Source organism: Nanorana parkeri, unplaced genomic scaffold (genome assembly GCF_000935625.1).
Source record: "Nanorana parkeri isolate BGI_ZX_2015 unplaced genomic scaffold, ASM93562v1 scaffold26, whole genome shotgun sequence".
In the NCBI taxonomy this organism is placed as follows: Eukaryota; Metazoa; Chordata; class Amphibia; order Anura; family Dicroglossidae; genus Nanorana; species Nanorana parkeri.
In genome coordinates, this window is record NW_017306294.1 from 1,555,277 (window position 1) to 1,581,329 (window position 26,053).

The following is a 26,053-nucleotide window of genomic DNA, read 5'->3' on the forward strand; positions in this document are numbered from 1 at the left end:
AATTCCCCCTTAATTAAATGGGAGTGAGAAAGGGTTACAGACTGTCAGCCTTTTACTGCTGCCTTGAGACAGGTCTCAGGCAGAACAGGAACTAAGGAGGGATCCAAAAAATGGGGACAAAGTGAAAAATAAAATTCATTTTTTAGTAGAGCAGGGAGGTTTTGGAACGTCTGGCTGGAATGTACTGCCATCAGTGTATCTATTCAACAGTAGACTGTATGAGACAGATTTTCAAAGTCCTCTCCATTCAAAACTGAAAAAGGTTTTGGCTGTAGTTGCCTCCCTCAGCCCATCCAAGATTAGAAAACAAAACTGTTAGCTTCAGATATACTTTACTCATTATGCATCAATACACTGACTGGTAAACATACATTTTTCAGGCTGGGATATTCCGAGGTAAACCCATGGATTGTCATAAGATGCCATCATGCAATACCACACCAGTACAATATTACTACATACAGAAGGACAGCCTCAATAGTCTTTAATCTCAGGTTATACATGTCCCTGAAAATATCACAGCTAGGGCTGCAACTAATCATTTTTTTTTATAATCGATTAGATGGCCGATTATTTTTTCCAATAATTGATAAATCGGAAAACAAAAATAAAACATAACATTGTGAATTTAAAATAATAAAATACACAAATGGAGTGTTACAAAGTTTACTTTTAGAATAAAACTACATGCACAATTTTTTGCAATCTCACTGTCCTGGAACGCACGACATTGCGGCACCACGCCTTCCAGTGAGGGCGATCACACTGTGGTGGGAGGCGCATTTGGGGTGCCATTGAAGTGAATGGCACTGCAACGCACATCCCGCAACAGAATTTGTCAGGCTGAAACTGAAAATTACTTTTTCCCCACGTTTTAATAATTTTTGTAAAAATAATTGTATTGTAAGCACATGGCGCTTGAATAGCTACAGCCAGGGAATGACAACTGCCGGTGGCAAGATTCTGCAGACGGCAGCTGAATGTAAATACAGCAGGTAGTGGGCTGGTGAAATAGTCAGCCTGCTATTGGCCATTTCACATTTCAATAGCCTGCCAGCCATTGCACCTGCCCACTCACTGCTTGCTGCGCCCTCCTCCCAGCAAATAGGAGAGAGTTAGGTGATCCAAACATCTAATAGATAATGAGAATAGTTGACAACTATATTTTCATTATCGATGTATGTTTTCATTTGATATGTAAGGGCCTTTTCAGACGAGTGGTCCAATCAGGTCCACCAGTCAGTTCTTCAGGCGGACCTGATTAGATGCCCAGTGCTAGTCTATGGGCAGCTGGGTCTAAACGGACGGGCGTCTGTTTACATCTGGTTATTCTTGATTCTGGCCAGGTCCAGAAAAAACAAACGGAACAGGAGGATGGAGGAAAAAAACTGGACAGACGTAGATATCACAGCGGTGACCCCTCAGATCCCCTCCTGATCAGACCGCGTGAAAGAGGCCTAATGATACTAACTAAAAACCCATTATGGCCAAGTTCAGGGGACTATAGAAAGTAAAAAGTCTGTCTCCTGTATAACCGGTTTACATGCAGCAGTGAAAGTGTACAATATAGGCAACTATGAAAAAGTTTTATTATCTGCTGACAGTACACGGTGATCACACTGGTCAAGAATTCAACAATCTATTAAAACATTTACATCACACTACCCCACCTACAAAGGAGAAACCTGCTATTCAAGTCATGGTATATATAGGCATTCTCATACAGTATAGGTATGTCAAATCTCCCAAAGCTAGGACATGGAGGCTGATTTACTAAAAGTCTGGACAATTCACATCAAGTGAAAAGCAAGCTCCTGATTACTTATTTAAAGTAGTATAAAGTAGTATAGTATCTCAGACTAAAGTAGTATAAGTAGTATAGTATCTCAGACTTGTTTTCAATAATGGATCCAGAGCAAACAAATATACATTGCCCAGCAAAATATTTCTTTACATTTTTGCGTGAGCACTTACACTCATCCTGTTCATCAGAACATGTGGCTCCAACTCTCTCACCTCGGCTTCCATGAACTTCCTGTCCAGTACAAGATTACAGGGACAGATCAATCTCCAGTAGCTATTCATCTACAAGCTTGGAGAAGGGAGGAGTGGGGAGCGACTTGCCCTGCTGTGCCTGTGTCTTTGTGGAGACACACACAGGGATGGCTCCATAAGATCCTGCAAGGGAAAGGAGCCACCCTAAAACCAGTGCCCAGGGGACCAGCTGATACTGCAGGAAACTTAAAACATCAAGGAGCAGCATGCATTAAGTGATTGCATCAGCATTTGGAATAGCTTAAAAACATTTGGATTTCAAATAGACACTAAACGCAAAAATTTAATTATAAAAATAAGATCTATGATATAGTAATTTATGTACTCTGCTTTTCAGTATTTGCCTTTAAAAGCTCAAAAAACAATCTCTTTATCCATGTGGATAACTTCCTGCCGGAGGGTGGCTGCTTTTCTTCTCCATGGTCCCTATAAGAGCTGAAAAGTAGCCATCCTCTGTACTCGCTCCAGTTGAGAACTATGAGACATGAGGACGCTTTAATCACTCTCGAGTCTCTTCTGATGACTTCTCCTCTCTCAAATCCCTCCCATCTACAAGCAGCGGTGTACAAGTGTATAGGCAGCGGAAATAAGAGTAAGAATAAGGGAAGGAACGGTATGTAAATGGAAACATGCGTAGTGAGAACACTGAGCGCTGTGCATTGTGGGACATGTAGTGTGGGAGAGCTGCGCACTCTCCCACTACTCTAATGAACGTCGGAAGAAGAAAGCTGGAAAGAGAACCAGAAGAGCTGCGGGAGTGCGCCTGGCACATTTTAAGGTATTTTTTATATTTTTAAAAAGAAATGACAGCAGAATGATCTAATGTAAGGAGAGCCCTGGAAGCAGATAAAAGATCTGAGTTTGTCACTTTATTATCATTTTATCCTGTGCAGTGAGAGGGTAGTCCCGCTGCAAGGGTTAATGTTTTCAATTGTCTGGAGTTCCTCTTTATTAGTGTCCCCTGGACATAGAGAAACACTTAACCCTTGCAGTGCGGGGGTAACCACACTGCAATGATACGTTTTTTTTGTTTGTCCTTTAGGGCTTGTTCACACCAGATCCGGATGCGTTTCTGCATATGCAGTGCGTTTTGATGCATTTTCAGTGTTCTGGTGCATTCTTTTTAGCCTAAAATGTACTTTCAGGTGGGGTCCAGTGCGTTTCAGAGTGTTTGCATTTTTTATGTGTTTACATGAATTTTTGTGCATTCCAGAGCAGAAAAAAATAGGGCATGCAGCATTTTTCGCCCATGCACCAGAATTGACTGCACTGGTGTGAACAGAGACCAGAAATACCATAGGAATACATTAGGATGCATTTCAGGTGTGGATAAAAAACGCTCTGGTCTGACAAGCCCAGTCACACCAGAAAAAGTGCGTTCCAGAGAGTTCAGCCTCTGGAACGCAACCCGCCTGACTCACTTTGTTTTGGGGCGGGAGGTGCATTGAAGTCAATGGCACTGCAGCCACACACCCCGCTCGCAGTGTAATCACCGGCAGCCAAACGCGTGGCGTAATTAGTGCCTGAGTTCCGGTCCAGTGCCGCGCTTTGGGTGCCGGTGATCGCACAGCGGGCTGGGAGCGTGGCTGCGGGCCATTGACTTCAATGCACCACCACGCCCACTCCAGCCCCAAAACAAAGTGAGCCGGCTGGGTTCCGTTCCAGAAGCCGAACACTCTGGAACGCACTCTTTATGGTGTGATTGGGCCCTTAAGGGGTGCAAAGCTCACAACGCACGTTACAATCTGATTGTACAATCTCCTTAAGATCTACTAACATCGATGTAGTACAAGGGCCGGCCTGATTGGACGGATTAGGTAGGTCCTCACATTACATCGTTACGGTAATTCTGAAGTTGATTGCACAGTCAAACTGTAACGTGTACGGTGACCCTAAGTCTCGCTCAAGTCGTGCAAATCTATTCAGATTTGCTATAACCTTGCCTACACACAATAGCCTGCAACAATGTCCTGCTCTTCACCGGAAATAGCTACTGGCTGCAACTGATCACCGAAAGTGACAGTGAAAGTAACCGGCCACCTATACACTCCCAATCAATGTATCTCATAGTATAAACATGATTTATACGAACATCGGTCCTACTTTGCTCAGCGATCCATTCCAGACCACGGAATCTGCAGTTCCGCTCAACCCGATCCAGCCATATGCCTCGTATAGCATGCCTGCCTTCGTCCAATCACCATCGCCGAACAACTGACCGCCGGCCAATCATCATCGCCGACTAACTGACCCCGCCCAACCAAAACCTCCAGCATGTACACACTACTGGAAAGACGACGCATGATGCCTGTACATGCGCAGACAGCAAAGATTGCGTTCCATGACATTCGGCTCCGCCCAAGAATGGGCGTGGTGTACTGCGTAGCTAGGGTTTTGATTGGATTGGAGGGTAAGCCTTGCCTCTACAGTGAAATCGATTGGCCCGTTGCAGAGTGTGACAGCTCTGTTAGTCACATGGCGCAGTCATCGTTTTAGAAAATATATGGAAGATCGTTCTGTGTGTTACCGTACGTATGTCTATGTGTGGTGATCAGGCATTTGAAGAGGCTCAGTCATATGCTCTAGGTGTGCGGAGATCTTCACCTGTTCAGTGCTATTGCTGTGCTGCTGAACCAATTGCCTTGGCATGGAAATCTAATGCAACGTTTAATGAATGCTGTCATGATCAGCGATGTCCCGAGAGGAGCAGTACAAACATATCCTGAGGCTCGTTCAGGATGGCAAGCTATGCCAGTTACAAGAACTGCAGGCACATGCGGGTCTGTTCAGTGAGCTTCCTATGAAGCACTTTGGGCGATCTGGTGATACATTGTTGCATTATGCTGCCAGGCATGGACACCTTCCTATAGTTACTTATTTGGTGGAGGCTATGGCCATGGATGTAGAGGTACTGAACAATGACTACAAGAGACCGCTCCATGAAGCTGCATCCATGGGTCACAGAGACTGCTTGTTATACCTGCTGAGGAAGGGAGCCCAGGTGGACTGTTTGAAAAAGGCTGACTGGTAAGACATACGGCAGTGAACATGCAAATAACGTGTATCTAGGGCCAGTGGCGTCACAAGGAGGGTGCGACCCGCCCCCAGGTGAGACCATTGGAGGGGTGACACCAAAATGACTGCCACCCCCCTCTGAAAAGTCAGGCGCTCGGTCATGGACCGAACGCCCGACAGTATCAGGAGAGATGGGCGCCGTCAGGTATCAGAAGACTTCCGCGTGTGCGCAATGACGTCATCGTGCATGCCCGTGGTGACGTCACGCGCATGCGCGGTGATATCTCGGCGGGTTGACCCTCGGTTACCGCTCCGGGTGTCACCCAGCCTCGGGACGCCCCCGTCTAGGGCCGGCCTTAGGCCTTTAGGCGCCCTGTGCGAGAAAGCTCTACAGCGCCCCTTAGTGACCACACCCCTCAGTAACCACACCCTTTAGTGGCCACACCCATTTCCCCCCAATTTAAAGCCTCCCATTTTGTTAACCCCCAAAGAAACATTAAAAAGTATGATAAAAATAAAACTTTTATTCAAAGGTATTAAATTAGGCACAATAAAAGTATTCTTATTATATAAAACAACAGAAGGCAAACAAGTGATAAACAATAAATGTCAAACTAAAATAGAGTCTATAAAAATAAGGTGTCAGAATTTCATGCCGATCCCTTTCTTCAAGTAAGTGTATCTAGAAAAGTAAAAATAAAAGACAGAACACAAAACCTAGACTACATGTTAAATTAATGAATTACTGTTTGCCCGACTATATGAAAAATGTATTCAGGCACATAGTAATTTGTTTGAGAATGCACGGTGGCCATGTTGGCCACCAGCGCGTTCTGCGAATGCGTGCCACCATCTTGGAGGCGGGCAGCATGATGTCACATGACGCCGTGCGTGGCATCAGGTGACGTCACGCGCTGATATAGGCGCCGCCATCTTGGTGTATACCTGGATAAACACCAAGATGGCGGCGCCGCCCAACACGTGCAGTGTTATATGGTGCCATGCGCTTTGCCCCCAGAACACGCCAATGGCTGAATCCAAAATAGCATAAAAATTGGTTTTGTTTGATGAAACGAATGAAAACGTTTTTAGTTTTCGTTCATTTCATCTGAAATTAATTTTTAGTCTTCGCACATGTCTAATAATATGTTTCTGCAGCCTCAGCACTCAATGAATGGGAAGCACTCAGTACAGAGACTTCCAAATTCATTCAGACACTAATAGTAAAATATTTACTATCACCAGGTTGTGAATGGGCAGGAGCCTCTGTAGTGAGTGCTTCTCCCCATTGAGAAATTAATTCATAACTGGGGACACATAGTACTATGTGTCCCCAGCTATTTACAAACATTGGAGTGATCAGAGTGTTTGTTCCGCACACACAGAGGATCGGTAAATGTCACTGATATTTACCTGATCCTGCGCTCGGCCATGTACACAGCCGCTGTCACGGTGAAACTGACAGGATGACAGCGGCTGCTCTCTCTTCCTCACCGCTGGCCATCCGACATGACAGCGCTCCCTCCAGCACCCCCTCCCCCAGGCTTCTGCAGACTGTTTCACCAAGGACAGCGCTGAAGCGTGGGGGGCGGGCTGAGGAGGGAGCGCTGTCATGTCGGATGGCCAAGACGAGCTGTGTCGGCCGCCTGGCGCCCTTGTTGCCATGGCGCCCTGTGCGGCCGCACAGCTCGCACACCCCAAAGGACGGCCCTGCGTGTCTCTAAAATCAAAACTACTGTGTTGCCATTTTCATTAGAATAGACAATCATTAAGGGGGCAATAGTTTGATATCTACTAGTTGTACACATTAGGGGGTCTATTTTTAAAGAAGAACTCCAGGGCAAAATGTTCTCAACTCTTGCAGTGGGCCTACCCTTGTACTGCAAGGGTTAACTGCTCATTTGTGTCTAGGTGGGGAAAAAAATAGTTGTACTCACCCGATTCTCAGAGCCTGCCAGCTCTTAGACCGGTGCCTTCCCCCTTGGTCCCCCTCTGCTTCAGTGGTCTAAGGTCCCTGAGCTATCACATGCTATACACAGTGTATAAGATGTGAAGATGCCAAGGGTCATAACATCACTGCAGCGAAGGAGGAGACGGGCTGGAGGGAGCACTGTCACAGCCAGCCAGATCCGAGGTTCAGATGAGTATAACTTTTTTTTTATCCTAGGCACAAACTAGCAGTTACCATTGCAGTGCGGAGGTAGCCCCACTGCAAAGGTTAAGATTTTTTTCCCCCCGGAGTGCTTCTTTAGACAATTAGCAGAGCCATTGGCCTTGCAAAGCTCTGTGAATGTTTGTTCTGTGTGAATGGATGCACAAAATGTTATATTTTTTGTAGAAGGTGAATGTGCAGTGTTTTTTTTAATGTCATCTAATAATACCGCATTAGGCCACTAGATGGAGCTGAGGAGCATAGAAAATAAATATGTCTATGCTCTTCAGCTTCATATAGTGTCCATAATGTGGTATTACAAGATGACATTCGAAAATACAGTACATTCACGAAAATACAACAGGAGCGTTCATTTTGTGCATCCTTTCACACACAAAGAACATTCACAGAGATTTGCACGTCTTTGCTAATTGTTTCTAAATAGACTTCTTAAAGTATGAGATACAATAAAGCGCTTTTTTAGCCAAAACCCCTATCAATTTTTTATACTGCCCTGCTTGGCCGATTTCCCTTCACTTCTTTTTGCCCAAGATGAGCAACAGGAAGTGAGGGGAAGTGTCCTTTCAGACAGTTATAATGAGAGCAACACCCTGTTCCAGTGACAACTGTAAAACTTTGGATTCCTCATCACTTTTTGTCCTGTAGAAATGGCCACCTTGACAAACAGGGTCAATCCCTCCAGCAGGGACACAGACTGTAATGCAAATCTTATAGGTTCTAACTGTTCCTTGTGCTAATGAAAATAATTGTTTAGGCTAGAAATGCAATGTCGGTGTATCACTACACTGTCAAGGTTTACCCTGTTCCCAGCCCAATCAGTTGTGGCCCGAGCCATTCCCTTGCCCCTTTGTTACATGTAGCTGCGTGGTGGGGAATGCCCCCGGCCACAACTGATTGGGCCAGGAGCGGGGTGTCACAGTTCACACCAAGCCCACGCACATCACTATTCATTGCTGTTTTATGCAAATGAGAGAAAGAGAGTGTAGCATGCTTTACCCCTGGGCAGATAAGGAGGACCACCAGGGGGCTCATTCCAACTCTTAAGGAAGAATCCTTGACTCTGTGGGGTAAAAGGGAATCATTTACTTTAGGAAGCTTAATGGGTTTATTTGGCTCAGTGAACTTCAGAAAAGGGGGTTAAGGCACAGGGTACCCAAAAACAGGCAAACATATCTTTTTAGTATCCGTTTTAGTAACATCCGTTTTAGTAACAGGCAATACAGGTTATGTGCTTTTAAGCCGAGACCTGCAGTCTGTACTTTTAGACATTTAAGTGCAAACAGGTAGCACAAATTCTAATCCAAGCAGTGAGAACTTCTTGCAACTTTTATCCAGCTCACTCTTCAGCTCACTCTTCAGCACACTCTTCAGCACAGAAGCCTCTCTCCCCGATGCTCTATACAACACTTAATCTTCCTACTGCACTCGTTCTGGATGTACCCTCCAGCAAGGCAGCATAAATTCCCCAGGCCTCAGTTACCTCTGTTAGTAAAGACCTTTCCAAGGTAGCAGGCCCAGGAAGCAAAGACAAAATACTCTTACACAAGGGAAGAGCCTTCTAGAAGATCACCTCAAATATTTATATCCTTCCCCAACATTCACTATTGACAATGAACCTCCTAGTAATTTGCCATAGAGAATAACTAATTGTAACTCAGTAATATCGTTTGTTCCTGTTCCATCTGCACAGAACACTCACTGGCAAGAGCTTGGGGTGACTACAGCCAAGCTGCCCACTAAATTTAGAATGGGGGCACTCCACGTTATGGCAGTGTCCCTGCAAGAGCGAGAAAGATATGTCGATGTTATATTTTGGTGATTTCCTGTCTTTCAATTACCTGTTGCACTAAGTACTCCTTCTTTAGTGAAAATAACCATGGCTACTCTGATGTTTATTTGATGAACTGCCTCTTAACTATGCAATATCATTTGAATTTAGGACACCTTCGATGATGGCTTGTACCAGGAAAAACCTAGATATTATCAAAGATCTGATTGAGCACAAAGCAAACCCCATGCTGAAAAATAAGGATGGCTGGAACTGTTTTCATATTGCATCAAGGGAGGGAGAACCAGCAATTATCAAATATTTGCTTGATTTCTTTCCTGATATTTGGAACACTGAGAGCAAGATAAAGAGGACGCCATTACACACAGCAGGTTTTGACTTCAATATGCCTACTTTCCAGTGATCTGTTTTATGTACAGTACTGCACTCCTCCCTGTCACGTTTTCATAGCTGTTTTATGCACCCTGTGGGGAGTTTCACCCCTGCCATTAGTCCTGGTGGCAGTTGTCACAGAAAGTAATAGGATATCCAAAATTTTAGAGTTGTCATCCGGAAAAGGAACATAGGGGAAATCTTGGCTTTAATTTGTTTAGGTCCTGGTAATTCATATTATGAACCTTCTTACTTCTACTACTACTACTACTACTACTACTACTACTACTACTACTACAGTAAACTCTCTGTTATCTGATATTTAACTAACCAGAACTCTCATCTAACCAGGAAAAAAAAATTGCTGTGTAGTCACTGTTCGTGTGACTATTTGTCTTAATTTGCTTTTGATTACTGCATTTCAATATTAGAATGAAGTGTAATACAAAGTTTGTTATATGATATTGGGCAGCACAGTGGCGTAGTGGTTAGCGCTTCTACCTTGCAGCTCTGGGGCTCCCTGGTTTGAATCTCGGCCAGGTACTATCTGCAAAGATGTTTGCATGTTCTCCCTGTGCTTGTGTGAGTTTCCTCCGGGTACTCCGGTTTCCTCCCAAACTCCAAAGACATGCTAGTAGGTTAATTGGCTCCTGTCTGAATTGGCCATGTATGTGAAATGGGGACCTTAGATTGTAAGTTCCTTGAGGGCAGGGACTGATGTGAATGTGCAACTATGTAAAGCGCTACGAAAATTGTAGGCGCTATATAAATACCTATAATAAAAAAAAATTTAAAAATGATATGGTATAGTATGGGGTATGGCATTAGTTAGACCTATTTTTAATGGTAACTTTCAAGCAACCAGAAACTACATTTATCCGGAATCTACCAATCCCCATGAATGCCGGATAACGGGGAGTTTACAGTATTTCCTTATCCAAAGCTATTTTGCATTGTCTTATATTATGTAAATAAATACAACGTGTGTTTTATATATACACATCTGAATACTGTTCTTTTATTTTTATTCAGCAATGCATGGCTGTTTTGATGTTGTAAAGATTCTTCTTGAAAGGTAATGTTATATAGGTAACATAATGTTAAATAATTTTAAAATACATTTTGGGAATATATTTCAGTTTTATAAATGTCTTGTGTTGTGTACCGATATCAACATTTAATGAGAACTGTCACATTAAATGTTTGGCTGATTGGAGAACCTGGATATATACTCTTAAATAAGTATAATTCTGCAGGCTCACCTATAAACAATGTATTTAGTTTTACTTAACTTAGAGCTAAGCATCAGACGTAAGAGGTTTTTGGGGGGTTTGACGGTTTCTGCTCTGTTATCTGCTTGAATTAAAACTGATCGTGCGCTAATTTTTGTGAATCTGATAGTAACAGCACTCCCTGTTGCTGGGTGACAACGTTAAACCACTGCCCAATAAGCAGCATTGTTGTCAGCTTCACATGCAGACTCCTTCAGTTGGCCATTGAGCTGCCTATCATGTCTGCATGAGGCATGTGTAGACAAAGACATAGAATAAATCAGGTGTTTACTTGCCATACTCCCATTTATAATTAGAATAACTTTTGAGTGGTTTTCAGATCTATGATAATTATTATCTATGATAATGCAGTGGCCAATATAATTTCTGAATAGTGGGTATAAACACTGCAAGAAGCCACCGATGTCGGAGAAAGGTAAGTGGGCACAGGTGGGTGAGGGGTGGGTTACTATAGAATACGTTTGGGGGGGGTAAGGAGACATTTCTAAAGCTGAACATATCCTATGATTTTTATCTCTTGCAGATGCAGTTATAACCCTGACTGCAAGGACAGCTGTGGAGTGACACCTTTCATGGATGCTATCCAGAATGGCCATCTGCCCATTGCTCAACTCCTCTATGAAAAAAAGAAGGTACGGCTTAGTAGGCATTTAACATTACCTTTAAAGAAACCCTGTCACTAATTTAAAGAAAATTCCAGATAAAGGCACAGAAAAATCAAGTACCTTATTGAGATGGAAAGGTAATATGTACATAACTTCCCATATTGTACATCTAGATTAGCTCTTGCACTAATTGATGTTTTATTTCTGAATTTTTTTTTTTTATTGAAGGTCAATTGACCACTACACATCATCGCAGTTCCTTAGCAAAGTGAGCAGCTGGCAAGCTCTCCAACGTTTCCATATACAAAAGTGAAGAGGGGAGGAGCTGTATGTCTTTGTTGGGTCTGAGTGTTGCTGGAACTCAAACCTAATAAGCCTTTAGAAAAGTGAATACAGTGAAAAAGATGTTTGTATCAACTGAACCAACCAAATGGTTTTCTGAACAGTAACATTTGTAGGGTAGGAATTTAATGACTATTCCAGATAAACACAGCGCCCAAAATCCAGTCTGCTAGCAGCTCTCCTAATTTTCTCATGCAATCTTATTGGGATCTGGTGATCCATTTTAGTCTTATAGAAATAAGCATACAGGGTGATTAATAAGAGGGCCAGAATTCAGGACTGCTCATATGCATGCAATGAACGCAAAGTGCAGCAAGAGACTGGGTTTGACTTACTTGGCCTGCAGTACAAATGCATCTCAATAGGATCACCAGTGTTAAAAGAAACATGAAGTAGGTTAAACACAATACAACTTTGAAGTAAATTGGAATCTGCTGACCTACATTTGATTTGTTCAGGAAAACATCACCTGTCTGCATAAGCCCTCAGATTGGTGTTTGTAGAGCAACCTTTCTCAACATAGGTTCCCTGGAGTTCCTCCAGAGGGTGCTAGGGGATCCTTGATCAGTTGGCAATGTTGGATTGGTCTAATGCCTACACTGATCATCTATGTTCGGGGACAGGGGGTTATCTATGTAGCCCACATCTACACTGACCACCAACATATGCTGATCAGCAATGGAAGGGGACTTTTATAATGATCACCAAGGTAAGGGTGACCCACTCTGATAACAGTGTAAGGGGACATGTCTCCATGGACCACTGTTGTAAGCGGATGCAACCATTTTCACTGTCTGAATCTTGCTTCTGGTCATTATTATTATTATTTTAAAAAGAGAACTAAGCCAAATGTTTTTTGGCTTTAGTTCTATTTTGGGTTGTCAGAACTATTGGGGCTGAAAAGGAATTAAACTATAAGGCCTATACATATTGTTACATGGGCATCCTGGAAGCCATCTTTGTCTGTCTGTTATGAGGTGAATGCAAGTTGATTATTCCTGGATAAAGACTCCAATATCAGCACATTTTAAGAGTCTTACCATATACATTTCCAGGTTGTAAATTGTGGGGTCCTAGACAACAACAACAGATGAGGGCTGGCCATGGAGCCAGACTGTGTTATAATGAGATTGATGACCGTCATGTCTCAACTTAAACAATGATCAAGAGACTTGAATGTTTAATTTTTTTCACTCTCATTACTGGTAAAAAGAACTCATTTAAAAGTTGCCTTATGAATAAGTACTATTAATTGCAAGTGATTATATTAGCAATAACTTCTATTGTATTATTAATATTGTATGCCTACTTAATTGAATAATTTCAAGTATTTTTTTATTTCATTTTAGTATATTTTGCTAATATTTGACCTATATTCATTATATATTGTTTGGTTTTACTCATTGAAACATATTAGTATGTATTATGGTGGGTTTGTGTTTTAAGTACATAGAATTAGGTGGGATATAACGATATGTTTTTATCATTTTATTTTCAAAATGTGTAGAGAACCACTGTGTCTGGTACCAATTACTTAATTCAAGGTATAAAAAAAAAAAAATGTAATTGCCGTAGTTCAGACTTTCTCAAAGCTGTATATCTATTAAGAGACAGTAAGTTGAACAGATGCTGCCATAGAACAGACCACCCTATTAAATTAATGGTTTTGTTCATCTCTCAAACAAAAGATTTGGCAATTTTTGGTAAAGTATACATTTCTATTTATCTGTAGGCAATTAACTAGCCATATACATCTGACTAGACCAGGGGTGGCAAACACAAGGCCCGCGGGCCAAATCCAGCCCGCCAAGACCATTAGGTCCTTGTAGCATCGAGATTTGAATTTAGATCTTTCTAGCTGCAGTAGGAATGGTCTCTTTTCCAATCTTGGGAGACATATACAGATATGTATAATCTCCTTGAAGCTTATTTCAGTTTCTAGTCAATGGTTGGGTTAGGATGTACCGTATTTTTCGCTCCATAAGATGCACTTTATTTCCCCCAAAAGGAGGAGGAAAATGTGCCTGCATCTTATGGAGCGAATACCTGACGCCCGGGACATGCAGTTTCGGGTCCTGGGCGAGTAGTTTATTTTTGTACATTCAGCCCTGCTCCTGACAAGCAGAGCTTAATGGACAGTGGGAGCCGATGCTCGTTGAATACAAGAGATCTAATTGGATCCCTTGTAATAAATCGAGCGGCGGCGGCGATCGTGTCTGCCCCCCGCCGTGGTTTTCGGGGTCCCCCGCTCCTCTGGGGGACCGTGACCCGTCACGGTCCCCCATAGGAGCTCACCATAGAGCCCCTTGAGCAGACTAAGAACGTTGTTCTTCGTCTGCCTTGTGTGATTACTGAGACAGCGCCACCTGTCTCATCGGTCACTAACTGCAGCTTCTGTGACTGAATTTCTGTCACAGAAGCCCGGCGTCCTGTCATCCGTCCTATCATCCGGAGCGCAAAATACGGTATATTTAAAAATTAAATACATTTGTGGAAGTTTGTTTTTACCTCAAATATGTTCTTGGCTTATAGAGCCAGTTCTGTGTATGGGATAACAAGTTGTCCATGCGCCGTAAAAGTTGAGCTTGTGAATATCTGTTGGCTGGGAGAAGTCACGTGTCAAATCTGCACATTTTATTTTCATATTCTCTGAGCTACTGAGAAGCTACTAGTGACATTCCAGAAGTTACTTAGTTTTGTTACATTGATATTTTGAAATAATATCCTGTGGAAATAAGTTGGGAATCTCCTTAATTACAGATACTTGCTTGTTTTCATAAATAGAAAACTGTTTATTTTATCAGTATAAACATTCTTACAGGGTCACAGGGGTAAATTTACTCCTGTGATCCAAAATCAGCATCCTAGTGAGCTACTGCCCACTATATGATGACAGCGCAGAGCGGCATAGCAGCCGGGAAAGATCCCAACAATATTGTCTGGATCCACCCCGCTGCCTGATAGACTTCTGGCTCTGCCTCTTTACATCCAGAGTCAGCTGTGCCTGCCCTCTCACCTGTTTGTCCCCTCTATGAGCACTGGAGGAAAAGAGAGAGGGGAGGGGGAAATCTTGTGGGGAGTGGTGACTAATAGCCAACGATCTTTGCAGGGAGAAGACCGTTATCGATCTGACAGTGGGGAGAAGGGTTAAGTAAACTTTTTTTTTTTTAAATATCTTTTTCTGTACAAAAACTTATAAAGGTAAGAGCTAGATTTGGTGAATTTGCTTGTATTTACATATATCTGCTATCAAGGAACTGGCTTGATATTGGTTGGATTCCAATTTGCTTATCTCTCACATGAGTTTGGGGAAAATCAAAAAAGGGTGGTGTTGGACAGTAAACAAATTATTGCTTTTATTTTTTTTAAAGTATGACCATACAATGTCTAAGATGCATAACACAATTATAGAACATTTATAGTGTTGTGGTTTCCTTCCTAACACCAGGTTTGCTTCACAGCTAGGGATAAGATGGGAGCCCAGGCATTGCATCTAGCTGCTGTTACAGGACATGACCAGTCTCTCTATTACCTGGTGTCTAGTCTTGGCGTGAACGTAAATGAAAGAGCAACGTCAATCCAGCTAAGCCCACTGCACTATGCTGCTAAGGTCAGGTTTACAGTTTGCTATCTTCAATAAGGTATAACTAAGATTTGAAAACAAAACTCCAATGCTTACTTGACATATTTTAAAATGAAACGCAGGGAAAACAGCTAATTACCAGTTAAAATACATATATACAGTATGTGCTGTTTTATCTGGCAAATAATTTACATTTCTATATAGCCATTCACATGATTTATAAAAAAAAATGGAATTTACACAGCCTAGCAGGGGACACAGTTCTTTCCTGATAAAAATTTAACTTCCAGTTCAGCAAAACAGATTCCTATGTCCATCTCTCTGTATCCAGCCTGCTCATTTGACTGATTCAGCATAGTCACCTCTGTCTTTGGAGGTGTTTTCCTAAACCAGGATGTAGCTACTTTATTGACTACAAAGTTGGGTGTTTCACAAGAATGTCTGTAAAAGTTACAAATCCTGTGGCATATAAAAGAGTAACTATACAGACACTTCTCAGCTTACAATGGGGTTACGTTTTACTAAACCCATCATAGGCGATCATATCGTAAACCAATGAGTGTGCTGTACTGCCGTGGTCGGCAGCAGAAAGTACACAATGGGAAGCAATAGCCATACTGCTATTGGCTATTTCAAATTGCAATAGCAGGCTGGCTATTGAAACCCTGCCCACTAAAGTTCACATTGAGCGGTTTGCAAATCGCGCGATATCACGCAAATGCTTGCATTGAGCAAGCTTGAATCGCGGCTAAATCCGCTCCAAAAAGGGTCCGGCTGTAGCGACACATGACCCACGACAGCAGGACCCTTTGCCCCATTGAGAAGCATTGGAGAGCGATATCGTGCGGTAAATTGCCGCGATATCGCAGGAATTACCGCGCGATAAATCGCTCAATGTGAACGGGGCCTAAGACGAGGAGTGGACCTGAGAGAGAAAGTTCTCTCTCAGGTCCGCTGCTCTGCTCAGTGGGCGGGTGCAATAGCAAGCCTGCTATTGGAATTTAAAATAGCCAAGAGCAGTTTGGCTATTGCTCCCAGCTTCTTCCATTCATCTGTCAGCTGTGGAAGCTAGCTGGCAGGTGAATGGGGAAGAGGAGCGCCTCAGGGATGGTTGCTTGAGAGTTACTATTAACCAGAAACTACAGTTATCCGGAACCTACCGATTCCCGTGGGTGGCGTATAACTGGGAATTTCCTGTACAGTAAACTCCATCCTAAATGCGAAAGATCGTAACCTGATCAATCCTAACCCGAGGAGCATCTGTATCTATATATTCTGGGGAGGAGCATGGGCTTTCACTTTTTTGTTTCAAGCAAATCACATAGAGAAAAGTGAAATAGTACCCTGGCAGATGTATCAAATGGATATGGTGGGTAATTAAGCACTGAAACTAGGATACATTTAAAGCTGTTTTTTTTGTTTTTACTTAAAGTGACACTGAACTCAGGAGTTAAATCTTAAAAATGCATTCAGGTACCTTTTTAACTATTAACAAAAATATGTTATTTGTATATCACTCGGCTGTAGATCCTCAAATCATCTCTGAATCGGTGCCGACACTGTCCTTTCTTTCTGGAGGGTGGCTACTGTTGTTCCCCATCTACATTTTTGTTAATAGTTAAGGTACCTACCTGAATGCATTTTTAAGATTCAACTCCTGAGTTTAGTGTCACTTTCAGTACACATCAAAAATAGTGTAGCACATACTATTTTTGTTGCTATATTTGTTTGTGTTTTCACATTCTTGGAGTGTTGGCAGCATCACATTTGAGTTACCTAGTTCACAGTGCAGATTTTTTTATTTTATTTATTAAGTTTACTTTAGTACAGCATATGGGTCTCATGATTCTGTTCATCTAGATTTGAGCAGTATAATAACATCTGTGCCACATATCGATTACAATAGGGTAATTTCTTCTGCCTCTAAAAAGCATGACCATTTGCAGAAGTTTCTGTACCCAATTAATATGGTTTTGTTTATTAAAGGAGAACTATGGGGTCAGGGCTTTTCCCCATAGTTCTGCTTAGGGTAACGGGAGGACACAAACTAGCGTCCTCCCGTTACCCTAAGCTCAGTATACTGCAAGCTACAGCTCGCGATATACTGAGACGCCGGAGCGGATCCCGACATCAATGTCGCGATCCATCCAGCTGCGTGAGTGACAGCTGGCTCTGCCTATCTAGAGGCAGAGCCAGCTGTACCCGCCCCCTCCCTGTCCGTTCCGCCAGTCAGCGCTGGCGGATCGGAGGGGGGAATCCATCCCCTCACCTGTCATGGCAGAGAGCAGTGACAGGATTAAGAAGTGAGCGAACACCGGCATGTGTTCGCTCACATCCCAATCTACTGAGCCGACCTGTGACAGTCTCATTGTCACAGGTCGGCTAGAACTATGAGGTGAGTGAAAAGCACTCACCTCATAGTTCTCCTTTTTAAAGGACGCATCACCGTTATTTTTATCTTACTTTCTCCTAATTTATTCCTTCTTTGCAAACTACAGTATGTTGGTTATGGGAGTTTTACAAACTCTGTCTGTGTTTTTAGGAAGGACATGTCGGCTGTCTCACAACTCTTCTATCCCTTGGTGCTGACTTGAACTGCCTAGATTCCAAAGGAAGGTCAGGTAAGATGTATATTAACCTGAAAGTGATTATTAGGGTTTACATTTAAATGTGGGAATATGAAGTCTAGCTACTACATGCAGCATAGATTAGCTACAACAATGACCCTACCTAACTGTCTTACATCTATTGAGATAATCTTTCAGTAACATGGAGGGGTTGTTTTTTTTTAAGGAGTCTGATGACTCGTATACTTGCATTGTGAGAAAGAGCAGTAAAGTAAAACTATTGTGTAGTAATGCTAAGCAGATAGCAGAGCCTGCATATGTAATATGGCTGCTCCTATAGACATAAGTGCAGTCTATACACAGAACCAAGGTTCTTACCACACAGTGATAATATAATGTACAGTACATGAAGCTGGTTTCTATAACTGAAAAGACAATACATTTTTTTTTAATGACCCATGCAACTTTATTTCTCTTATACATGTTGTGTTCTTTCCACAGCCCTTCACATGGCAGCTTCTGGCCAGCATGCAGAATGTGTTCACTTTCTCTTGAAATCTGGGCTAAAGGACACAGCAGACTCCCATGGAACATTTGCAGAACAACTTGCCAAGAAACCCACAGTCAAGAATATTTTTACATATTTTAAAGACATATTGCAAAAAGGAATTGATTAAGGATAAAGCTGGAAACATATTGTTCGACTGTCTCTGCTGGAGTGCTTCTAATGGCTGACAATGGGTGGGGGGAATCATTACCACGCAGTTGTATCCTTAAGTTTAGTCACCTGTAAAAGAAAGTGTATATACTTACCTTTCTGCTGGCCTGTGGAGCTAAAAGTTTCTGCATCTCCGCTCACCAGCCTCTGCAAGTATTCTACATTTTCAGTCATGTAAAATACTTGCTCCCCTCTGGCTGCTGTGGTTCCTTCTACCGGCTTGTACATCCTGACATACAGTGACTGGGGTGGGCAAGTATTTTACAGAATCAGATGTGTAGAATACTTGCAGTGGCTGAGAATAATTGTAGAAGCTGCTGCATTTCAATACATGGGCTGCTGAATGCGTTATATATTCACACCATACATGTTGGCATGGCAACACAGTTCCCAGAGACATTTTGCTACAGAGCAGACGTGTGTGAAGTGATTATATATTTTCTCCAACACTAAAGATTTGGGGTTTAATCCCACTGACACCACCGATGGGGCTTATTTTACTCCCACTGACACCAATGATAGGGTTTATTTTACTCCCACTCCCAAATGGGGGCACAGACCACAGGGCGAAAATGTCACAGAGGGTCTCAAAGTACCATGTTCAAAAGCTGTCCCCACCGCACTCCTTACTGGTCTGTCCCTTTTAAGGTGGGTGTTGCAGTGATAGTGGATGGCGCCACTTTAAATCCGAGTAGTAAAGTGTAAATCACCAGCACACCAAAGTAAAATCTTCAAGGAGTGGTGATTTTATTGATGTACACACATTTCATCATAAAGCAATGTTTCGGGTCCACTCAGGGTCCCTTCATCAGGCATGACGTAATGCTTTATGACGAGATGTGTGTACATCAATAAAATGACCACTCCTTGAAGATTTTACTTTGGTGTGCTGGTAATATACTTTACTTCAAAGTACCATGTGGCATGCAGTCACGGACCGCGCACCTGACTTGGGGGAGCAGCTATGCGGTCTCCATCTCGGTCGGATGCAGAACGCATAGTTGCTCCAGGTGATGCCGGCGCTCAGTGTGAGTCAGAGCGCACTGTGTGAGTGCCGGGAATTGATTAGTAAGACCTTTTACTAATCAACCACTGAACCACCAGGGAATGTACCCCATCCCTGCAAAAAACGTACGTGGGTGAGGAGGCTCTTCCTTTTATTTTAAGAAGCTGTGAGTGTATATTCCTGAGTGTGTGTGTGTGTGTGTGTGTGTGTGTGTGTATTCTTCTGTGTGCAAATGTGTGAATCTGTCGCTCCTCTATGATTAAAATTAAAACCTTTTTGGGGAAGAAAAAAAAAACACATACTGACACTGCACACATACACACATACTGATATGAAAAACACACAGAAACATTAAAGGAGAACTATGAGGTGAGTGCTTTTCACTCACCTCATAGTTCTAGCCGACCTGTGAATAGGGCGCTAGTTTGTGTCCTCCCGTTACCCTAAGGAGAACTATGGGGAAAAACACTGACCCCATAGTTCTCCTTTAACACACACATAGTAACATCACTCACAGAAATCCTGACAATACGCACACAAAAAAAAAGAAATATATATACAGGGCTTGAAAAATTTGATGGTGTCTTACCAGTCAGTAAAAAATGTCAGCATGACCGGACTATAGCCTTGCAATTTATGTTAACATTTTTTGGGGGGACAGATAGACCTTTCTTTTGGAGGTATATAAAATCACCACGGGGGGGGGGGTGTTATTTTTTTTTACTATATAATGAAAAAAGTACCATAAATGTTAAAAAAAAAAAACCCAGTTTCCCTACGTTATGTTATAAAACATTTATTCTTACCCATATTTTTAGTAAAACATAAAAGTCGGGGTCACGTCGGGTAAATAGACACCAAACATGTCAAGCATTAAAATTGAGTGCGCCCGCAAAAAACGCCCATAGGCGACGATTAAAACGCTTTTACTGCTCATTTGTTTAGTGTTATCAGTGATTAAGGTTTCTAAAATTATTGCTCTCACTCCGACGTTTGCGGCGATATGTAACATGTGCAGCACAATAGGCGCAATTGTCGTTTTCGCATGTAGGCGCATCCGACGCATATCTGCGTGTGTATGTGGAGTGCGGGGACTTAAATTTTTGTTTTTCTTTTTTAATTTTTTTATGCTTTATTTTTTTTAGGATTCTTTCATTTTTTTATTACTTTTTTTTTTTACACACAACTTTATTGCTATTACATGGGGGGCTAAGATAGCCAATTTACATGACAGGTCCTCTTTATGGAGACATCAGGGGTCTCCAAGACCCCTAATGTCATCTAGGGACCCCCAGAGAAGATAGGCAGAGATCAGCTTCTGTAGCTGGAGAGTGACACTGAATGCAGGAAGTGATGTAATGTACATCACTTCCTGCATTCGGGGACTGAGAGATCAAAGGGAGTTCGTATACTTAACTCCCTTTGATCTCCTGCCCCAGAGCCGGGCCGCATCGGGCATAGCGGATCTCGGGACTGGCAGCTGCTGATAATACAAGCGATCGGGCGTCTCTAGAGACGCCCGATCGCTTGACTGTAAAGCTCCCAGCCAGCCGTGTAATTACAACGGCTGGCCGGGAAGCTGCTCGTCGTGATCCGCCGTCCTGTCGTCATTTGGCCAGAGGCCCCCATGGGAGAAAATTTGTCCAGTGACCCCAAGTGAATTGAGTTTGAGACCCCTGGTCTAAAGCTGCCCCACACCATCCCAAACTAAAACACCGGTGGGGTTCACCACGTTTGGCACCTAGATCACACACGCAAGCAATGGAATACCACTTCTGGGTGTGCAACTTGCACAACTGATTCTTTTCTACGTGTTGACTTCTTCGCACTTCCAAAACTTTTTGTTGTTGTGGATAAAGGAGGAAATTGTTTAACCCCTCATTTTTTTTCCATCTGCGTCGTGTCCCTAAGAGAACAACTAACTATCTTATTTCCTGTCTCATTCACACAAGATGTGAGGAATCTCCCAAAGTAACAGTAATCGGACTTAGACAACTGTCACTAGAACAAGTGTCCTCATTGGCAGATTTCCCTTCCGTTCTTGTTCCGGTGACATCTGAAAATGTTGGATTTTCCTTCCGTCAATCCTGATGACAGTAGGCAGCAATAGACACCTAACAGGGTCTAATCCTCTCCAATTCCCTCCTATAAAGAAAAGATGTGGCTTTAGATCCACTCAGTTCCTATCTGAGAGCAGGTTGCCCGCCTTATATTAATTACAGAGCTGCTCCTTTTGGTGATAATAGGTATGTTTCTGGACACCTAAAAGGAAACATAACAGCTATGAATAAACTGGGGCTAAACTTCGGGACCGAGCAATTTAGAACTCCCTCGCCCTCAGCTTCCAAACATGACTTCAACACTGTTTTTGCAAATAAAGTTTATTTAATAATCAGGCGACAACACACCGCCTTCTTCCAACAAAGCCAGCGACCAATGAACTTGCTTCAGGTGACGTAGGCGGAAGAGACGAAGTGCTGTGCAGAAAGCGCACAGATTGACAGCGGCTCGCCCCTACCGGCGTTTCTGATTGGCTGGTTAGAGACGTGCGGGTGCAATTTGGGAGTGGGGATCCGTGCGCGTCCACATCTCGCCTCTGTTAACACTTCCGGAGCCGCCATACGCGCAGTCAGTGAGCGCGCCCCCGGCTTTCTTGCTTCTGACACCCAAGTCACCCGCAGTCCGACAATATGAATGAGGAGTACGACGTCATCGTGCTCGGTACCGGCCTGACGGTGAGAACATGCCCGGACACACCTCCACTATGTGGCCATTTACATCTCGATAGGAGCTGGCAGAGCAAGGCCTAGGGTCGGCGGACACTCCCAACCTGGTCCGGCCGTGTTGGCAGAGCCTGCTTGGTGACCGTGCACACAGCTTTGTATGTTTATGGTGGTGAGAGTACACGTGTACACCCATACTGAGGTACAAAGGGAAAGCCTCTCCCTGCACACTGACCTGCTCCATGAATGCCACGTCTGGCTCATATCGCCTCACTGGCCTGTGCTGCCTGGGCAGGCCACAGTCGGTTATGGTTAGGCTGGGTTTACTCTTCTGACCATGGTTCCTGTTTACACCCAGCCCATATTCAGGGTGTAAACAGGAAACATGGTCACACCACACTTTACTCCCATTACCGAAATCGTGGGGTTCCTCTCCCCACAGCATGGTGTGGCTGTTTTAATTTGCAGTTGCTGTGTGGGCAGATCTATGAATAGAGAAACTACAATTCCGATCAACCACAATGACAAAAGGATTTGTAGTTCTTAATGGAATACAAATGCCGTGACATCAGTGTACTTGTAGTCTATCTGTTCATGTTTGTTCTGGTTTACCCTTGGGTATTGTGTGACTGCATGCCAATAGCGTGTCATCCTGCATGCATTGGTGCGCGTTCACGCCACACGTCGGAAAAGTTGACGCATTTGCGGTGCCTTTACTTGTTAATGGCACCCCAAACTTGGCTGGTATAATGTGTGTATTTGCCTGTGTGTGGATGCATGTCAAACGTGGGAAGCTCTCAGCTGAAAATGCTGCGTGTGCTTCTTTGCCGAACATACGGAAGCCCATTGAAATGAATGGGCTGACGCACAGCAAAAAAGACTCGCGAGCGCATGCTCACGTATTGTCAAGTGTGAACTGGGCCTTACATTACCTCGGTATGGACCTAGGCAAGTGGGATGAGTCTGCAGGAACCAGAGCATTGCACTCACAATCCACTGATCGCGGTTGCAATGTTTTACTGGCTCCAATTCAAATAAACACAAAATGCAAATTGTTTTTCTTTTATGAAGACGTCTGCAGGAATTGTTGTTTTTTAAAGTTGGAAGTTTCCTTTACGCTACTCGTACACTATACAATCTGATTGTACATTCTCCTTTTAGATCTACCATCCACAATGCAGTGCAAGGGCCTGCCTATTATGAGACAGATTAAATGGATTATTTGTCCGTCCCCCCCCCCTTTTATTACATCGTTTTGGTGAATCTAACGCTGACCATACACCATACAGTCTGATTGTATGGTCAGTTTACATAGCTGTACAGAGAGGCTAGATTTACATCCTCTGTCAAGTTTTTATTACTGGGGATATTCATCCCTCTGTTCTCTGGTGATCAATGTGACCGAGGAAAAAAAGTGATGAGGGGAGATCTTTTGATGGGGGCAGGTGCTATGTGGACATCTAAGAATGGAATTTGCTTCCCTTTGTCAGATTTTCTCTAACTCCTTTTGTGTCTCCAGGACAGAAAGTGGAGGGAAACGTTTCTAATGATACACAAAATAATGTGACTCGGATTTTAACCCTTCCCTACTCTAACCAAAATGTAATAAACGCATACAGTGGTGGAATTTTGGCAGCAGTGTGTGGCCCAGTTAGCACACCGTGGGGTTGAACAGTTTGTTTATCCAGTCGGATCTGGGCATTCAGCAGCCTGACAGTGGGGGGATCCCTCCATCCATGCTGTTTGGCGTGGATTGAACAATCTGATAGGGCTTCTTCACACTGAAAGTGTGTGCGTTCCAGAGCGGTAGCTGCTGGAACGCACTGCGCTCGCTAAGAAACTTCTCCCTGCGTTTTGAGGCGATAAGCCACGATTGATCAATCCATTGATTGTTCAATCAATGCACGCCCCAGAACGCCGGGAGAAGTTTCTTAGCGATCGCGGTGCGTTCCAGCAGCTACCGCTATAGAACGCACACACTTTCGTTGTGAACAAGGCCTGAGTATCGGTGTATGAGCAGCCTAGGACATTTGTCACCAGAGCAATTGAAAAAATCAAGACAGCAGCAAATACCTGAGGGGTTTTAACCCCTTACCACTCCAACACTAAAAAGAAAAGTTTGGGTTTTAGATCTCTTATGTTGAAAAGTTTTAAAGTAAGTTACAAAGTATGAAAGACAGATGACTTTTGCTTGTGTGGCAAACATGAACAGTAGGCATCTAATTTATTTAGTGATCCTGCGGAGTGCTTGTCAGCTGTTTATTGAGGACAGAAATGGTGAGACATTTAATTTAGGCCAATTGTTGTGCTCATACTTCCCATTGTTTGATGACAGCTTCTATTACATAGTACTAGAATGGGAAATTGCTATGAGCAGCTGGTTCAGTTCTTCGTTCTATAGATGAGGGTCATTACACTGTATTGAATACGCCTCTAATTCAGCCTCCAGTGACTGTACGTCAGTTGATTACATTACATTTGAAATGGTTACATTACATATACAGATTTTTTTTTTTTCCATGTTCTATGTATGATCAAAAGTGTGTTTTTTATTTTTGTATGGGAATATGAAAGCCCTTCAATGAATGGAATTGCCTTAGGAAAGCTGAGGACATGAGCTATGGCTTGCACACTACAAAGGCAACAGTGTTCTTACACAAAGGCAGTATTATATGTATGTTGTCCCTTCACAGCTCGTGTACTGGTAAAGGATGGCGAAATCATCTTGTAACACATTTCCGGTGCCCACTTAGGCTGCTGCCATGCATTCTCATATTGTATGCAGTTTAGAATTTTATCTGTTTTACACTATGGATTTCCTTTTTTTTTTTTTTTTTTGTATGTAATAAAAGTGATTTCAACATTTTCTAATAAAGCGGAAAAATATAATCCTGTATTAGCAAGACAGGCCAAAATTTCCAGGCATGTGAATTCTTCTGTTGTCCAAATATTGGATGTAATGTTTGATATTCTAGTAGATCCCTGTAGAAGTCTATGAGGCTTGTCTCCTGCCCGGTAGAGAGAGAGGTAGATGAGCCCCATAGAAGTCTATTAAGGTAGTATACATCTGTGGAGGGGGCAGGTAGGATCGGTTAGGTCAGGGGAAAAGAACAAGTGTAATTGAATCTTATACTTCAGAGTTCTAATGTGTCGCTACCAGCTACTAATTTTCTTGGACAGTAAATATATCTGCATTTGAAAGTGAAAAAGGAAACTATAGGGAGTACTGTCATTCTGTGTATTAACCACATTGCACTAGTAAAGCTACATTCACACTTCTATGGATAAGCGACAGGCCTTCTTGTGATGATTGGTGCTGCTTCCAGCAATATGCAGGTCCCATATGGAATAATTCAAATACATGTAATACTTACTGCCGTAACATGGCACAACATGAAAACCACTGATGGTGTGGACTATGTGTAACATACTCTTCTTCTTCTATGTAGTCCGTTTACCACATTACTATCACGTAGGACTACTGAGTAATCCTTGTCTGAGTCTTTTTTTTACTGACATGTAGCCCACCAGCCATTGTATACAGTCAGTGTATCTCTGCAATGTGTTCACATTTCACTACCATAGCATACATTCTGATCTCTCCAGAAATCCAGGAAGCTTTCTGTAATAAGCTGACAAGGTTGCCTCTACTGAAGAGTCATCAGCTCAGTGGATTTATGATGGCACCACCGGTGTATTTCTTTACTTGCACAGTTTTTAAAGAGACCAAACATGAGGAAGTAATTGTGATTTTTTTTTTTTTTTTTCTTGCCCAGACATTCATTTTAGGCATATTTATTTTTGTGCTGTGGC

At 42.9% G+C, this 26,053-nt stretch overlaps 2 protein-coding genes across 2 annotated transcripts in view; both read left to right on the forward strand.

Annotated features, from left to right (window-relative positions):
- Window positions 1–4,747: 4,747 nt before the first annotated feature.
- On the forward strand, window positions 4,748–18,529 carry ANKRD16 (ankyrin repeat domain 16). Its single transcript, XM_018565992.1, has 7 exons — window positions 4,748–5,082; window positions 9,183–9,403; window positions 10,437–10,479; window positions 11,220–11,328; window positions 15,092–15,253; window positions 17,769–17,847; window positions 18,295–18,529. Exons 1-7 carry the CDS (start codon window positions 4,748–4,750, stop codon window positions 18,468–18,470), a joined length of 1,125 nt encoding a protein of 374 aa, XP_018421494.1. The 3' UTR covers window positions 18,471–18,529.
- Window positions 18,530–21,994: 3,465 nt separating this feature from the next.
- The window catches only part of GDI2 (GDP dissociation inhibitor 2), a 29,169-nt gene continuing 25,110 nt past the window's right edge, over window positions 21,995–26,053 (forward strand). The window contains exon 1 of the mRNA XM_018566101.1: window positions 21,995–22,252. Coding sequence (XP_018421603.1) covers window positions 22,208–22,252 — 45 coding nt within the window. The 5' untranslated portion in view covers window positions 21,995–22,207. The remainder of the gene's footprint in view (window positions 22,253–26,053) is intronic.

Bases quoted from the DNA above. Each gene is read 5' to 3' on its own strand.
- ANKRD16 (XM_018565992.1), top strand. From the start codon at position 4,748: ATGTCCCGAGAGGAGCAGTACAAACATATCCTGAGGCTCGTTCAGGAT. The intron at 5,083-9,182 runs GTAAGACATACG...ATTTGAATTTAG, and splicing joins TGTTTGAAAAAGGCTGACTG to GACACCTTCGATGATGGCTT. The intron at 17,848-18,294 runs GTAAGATGTATA...TTCTTTCCACAG, and splicing joins AGATTCCAAAGGAAGGTCAG to CCCTTCACATGGCAGCTTCT.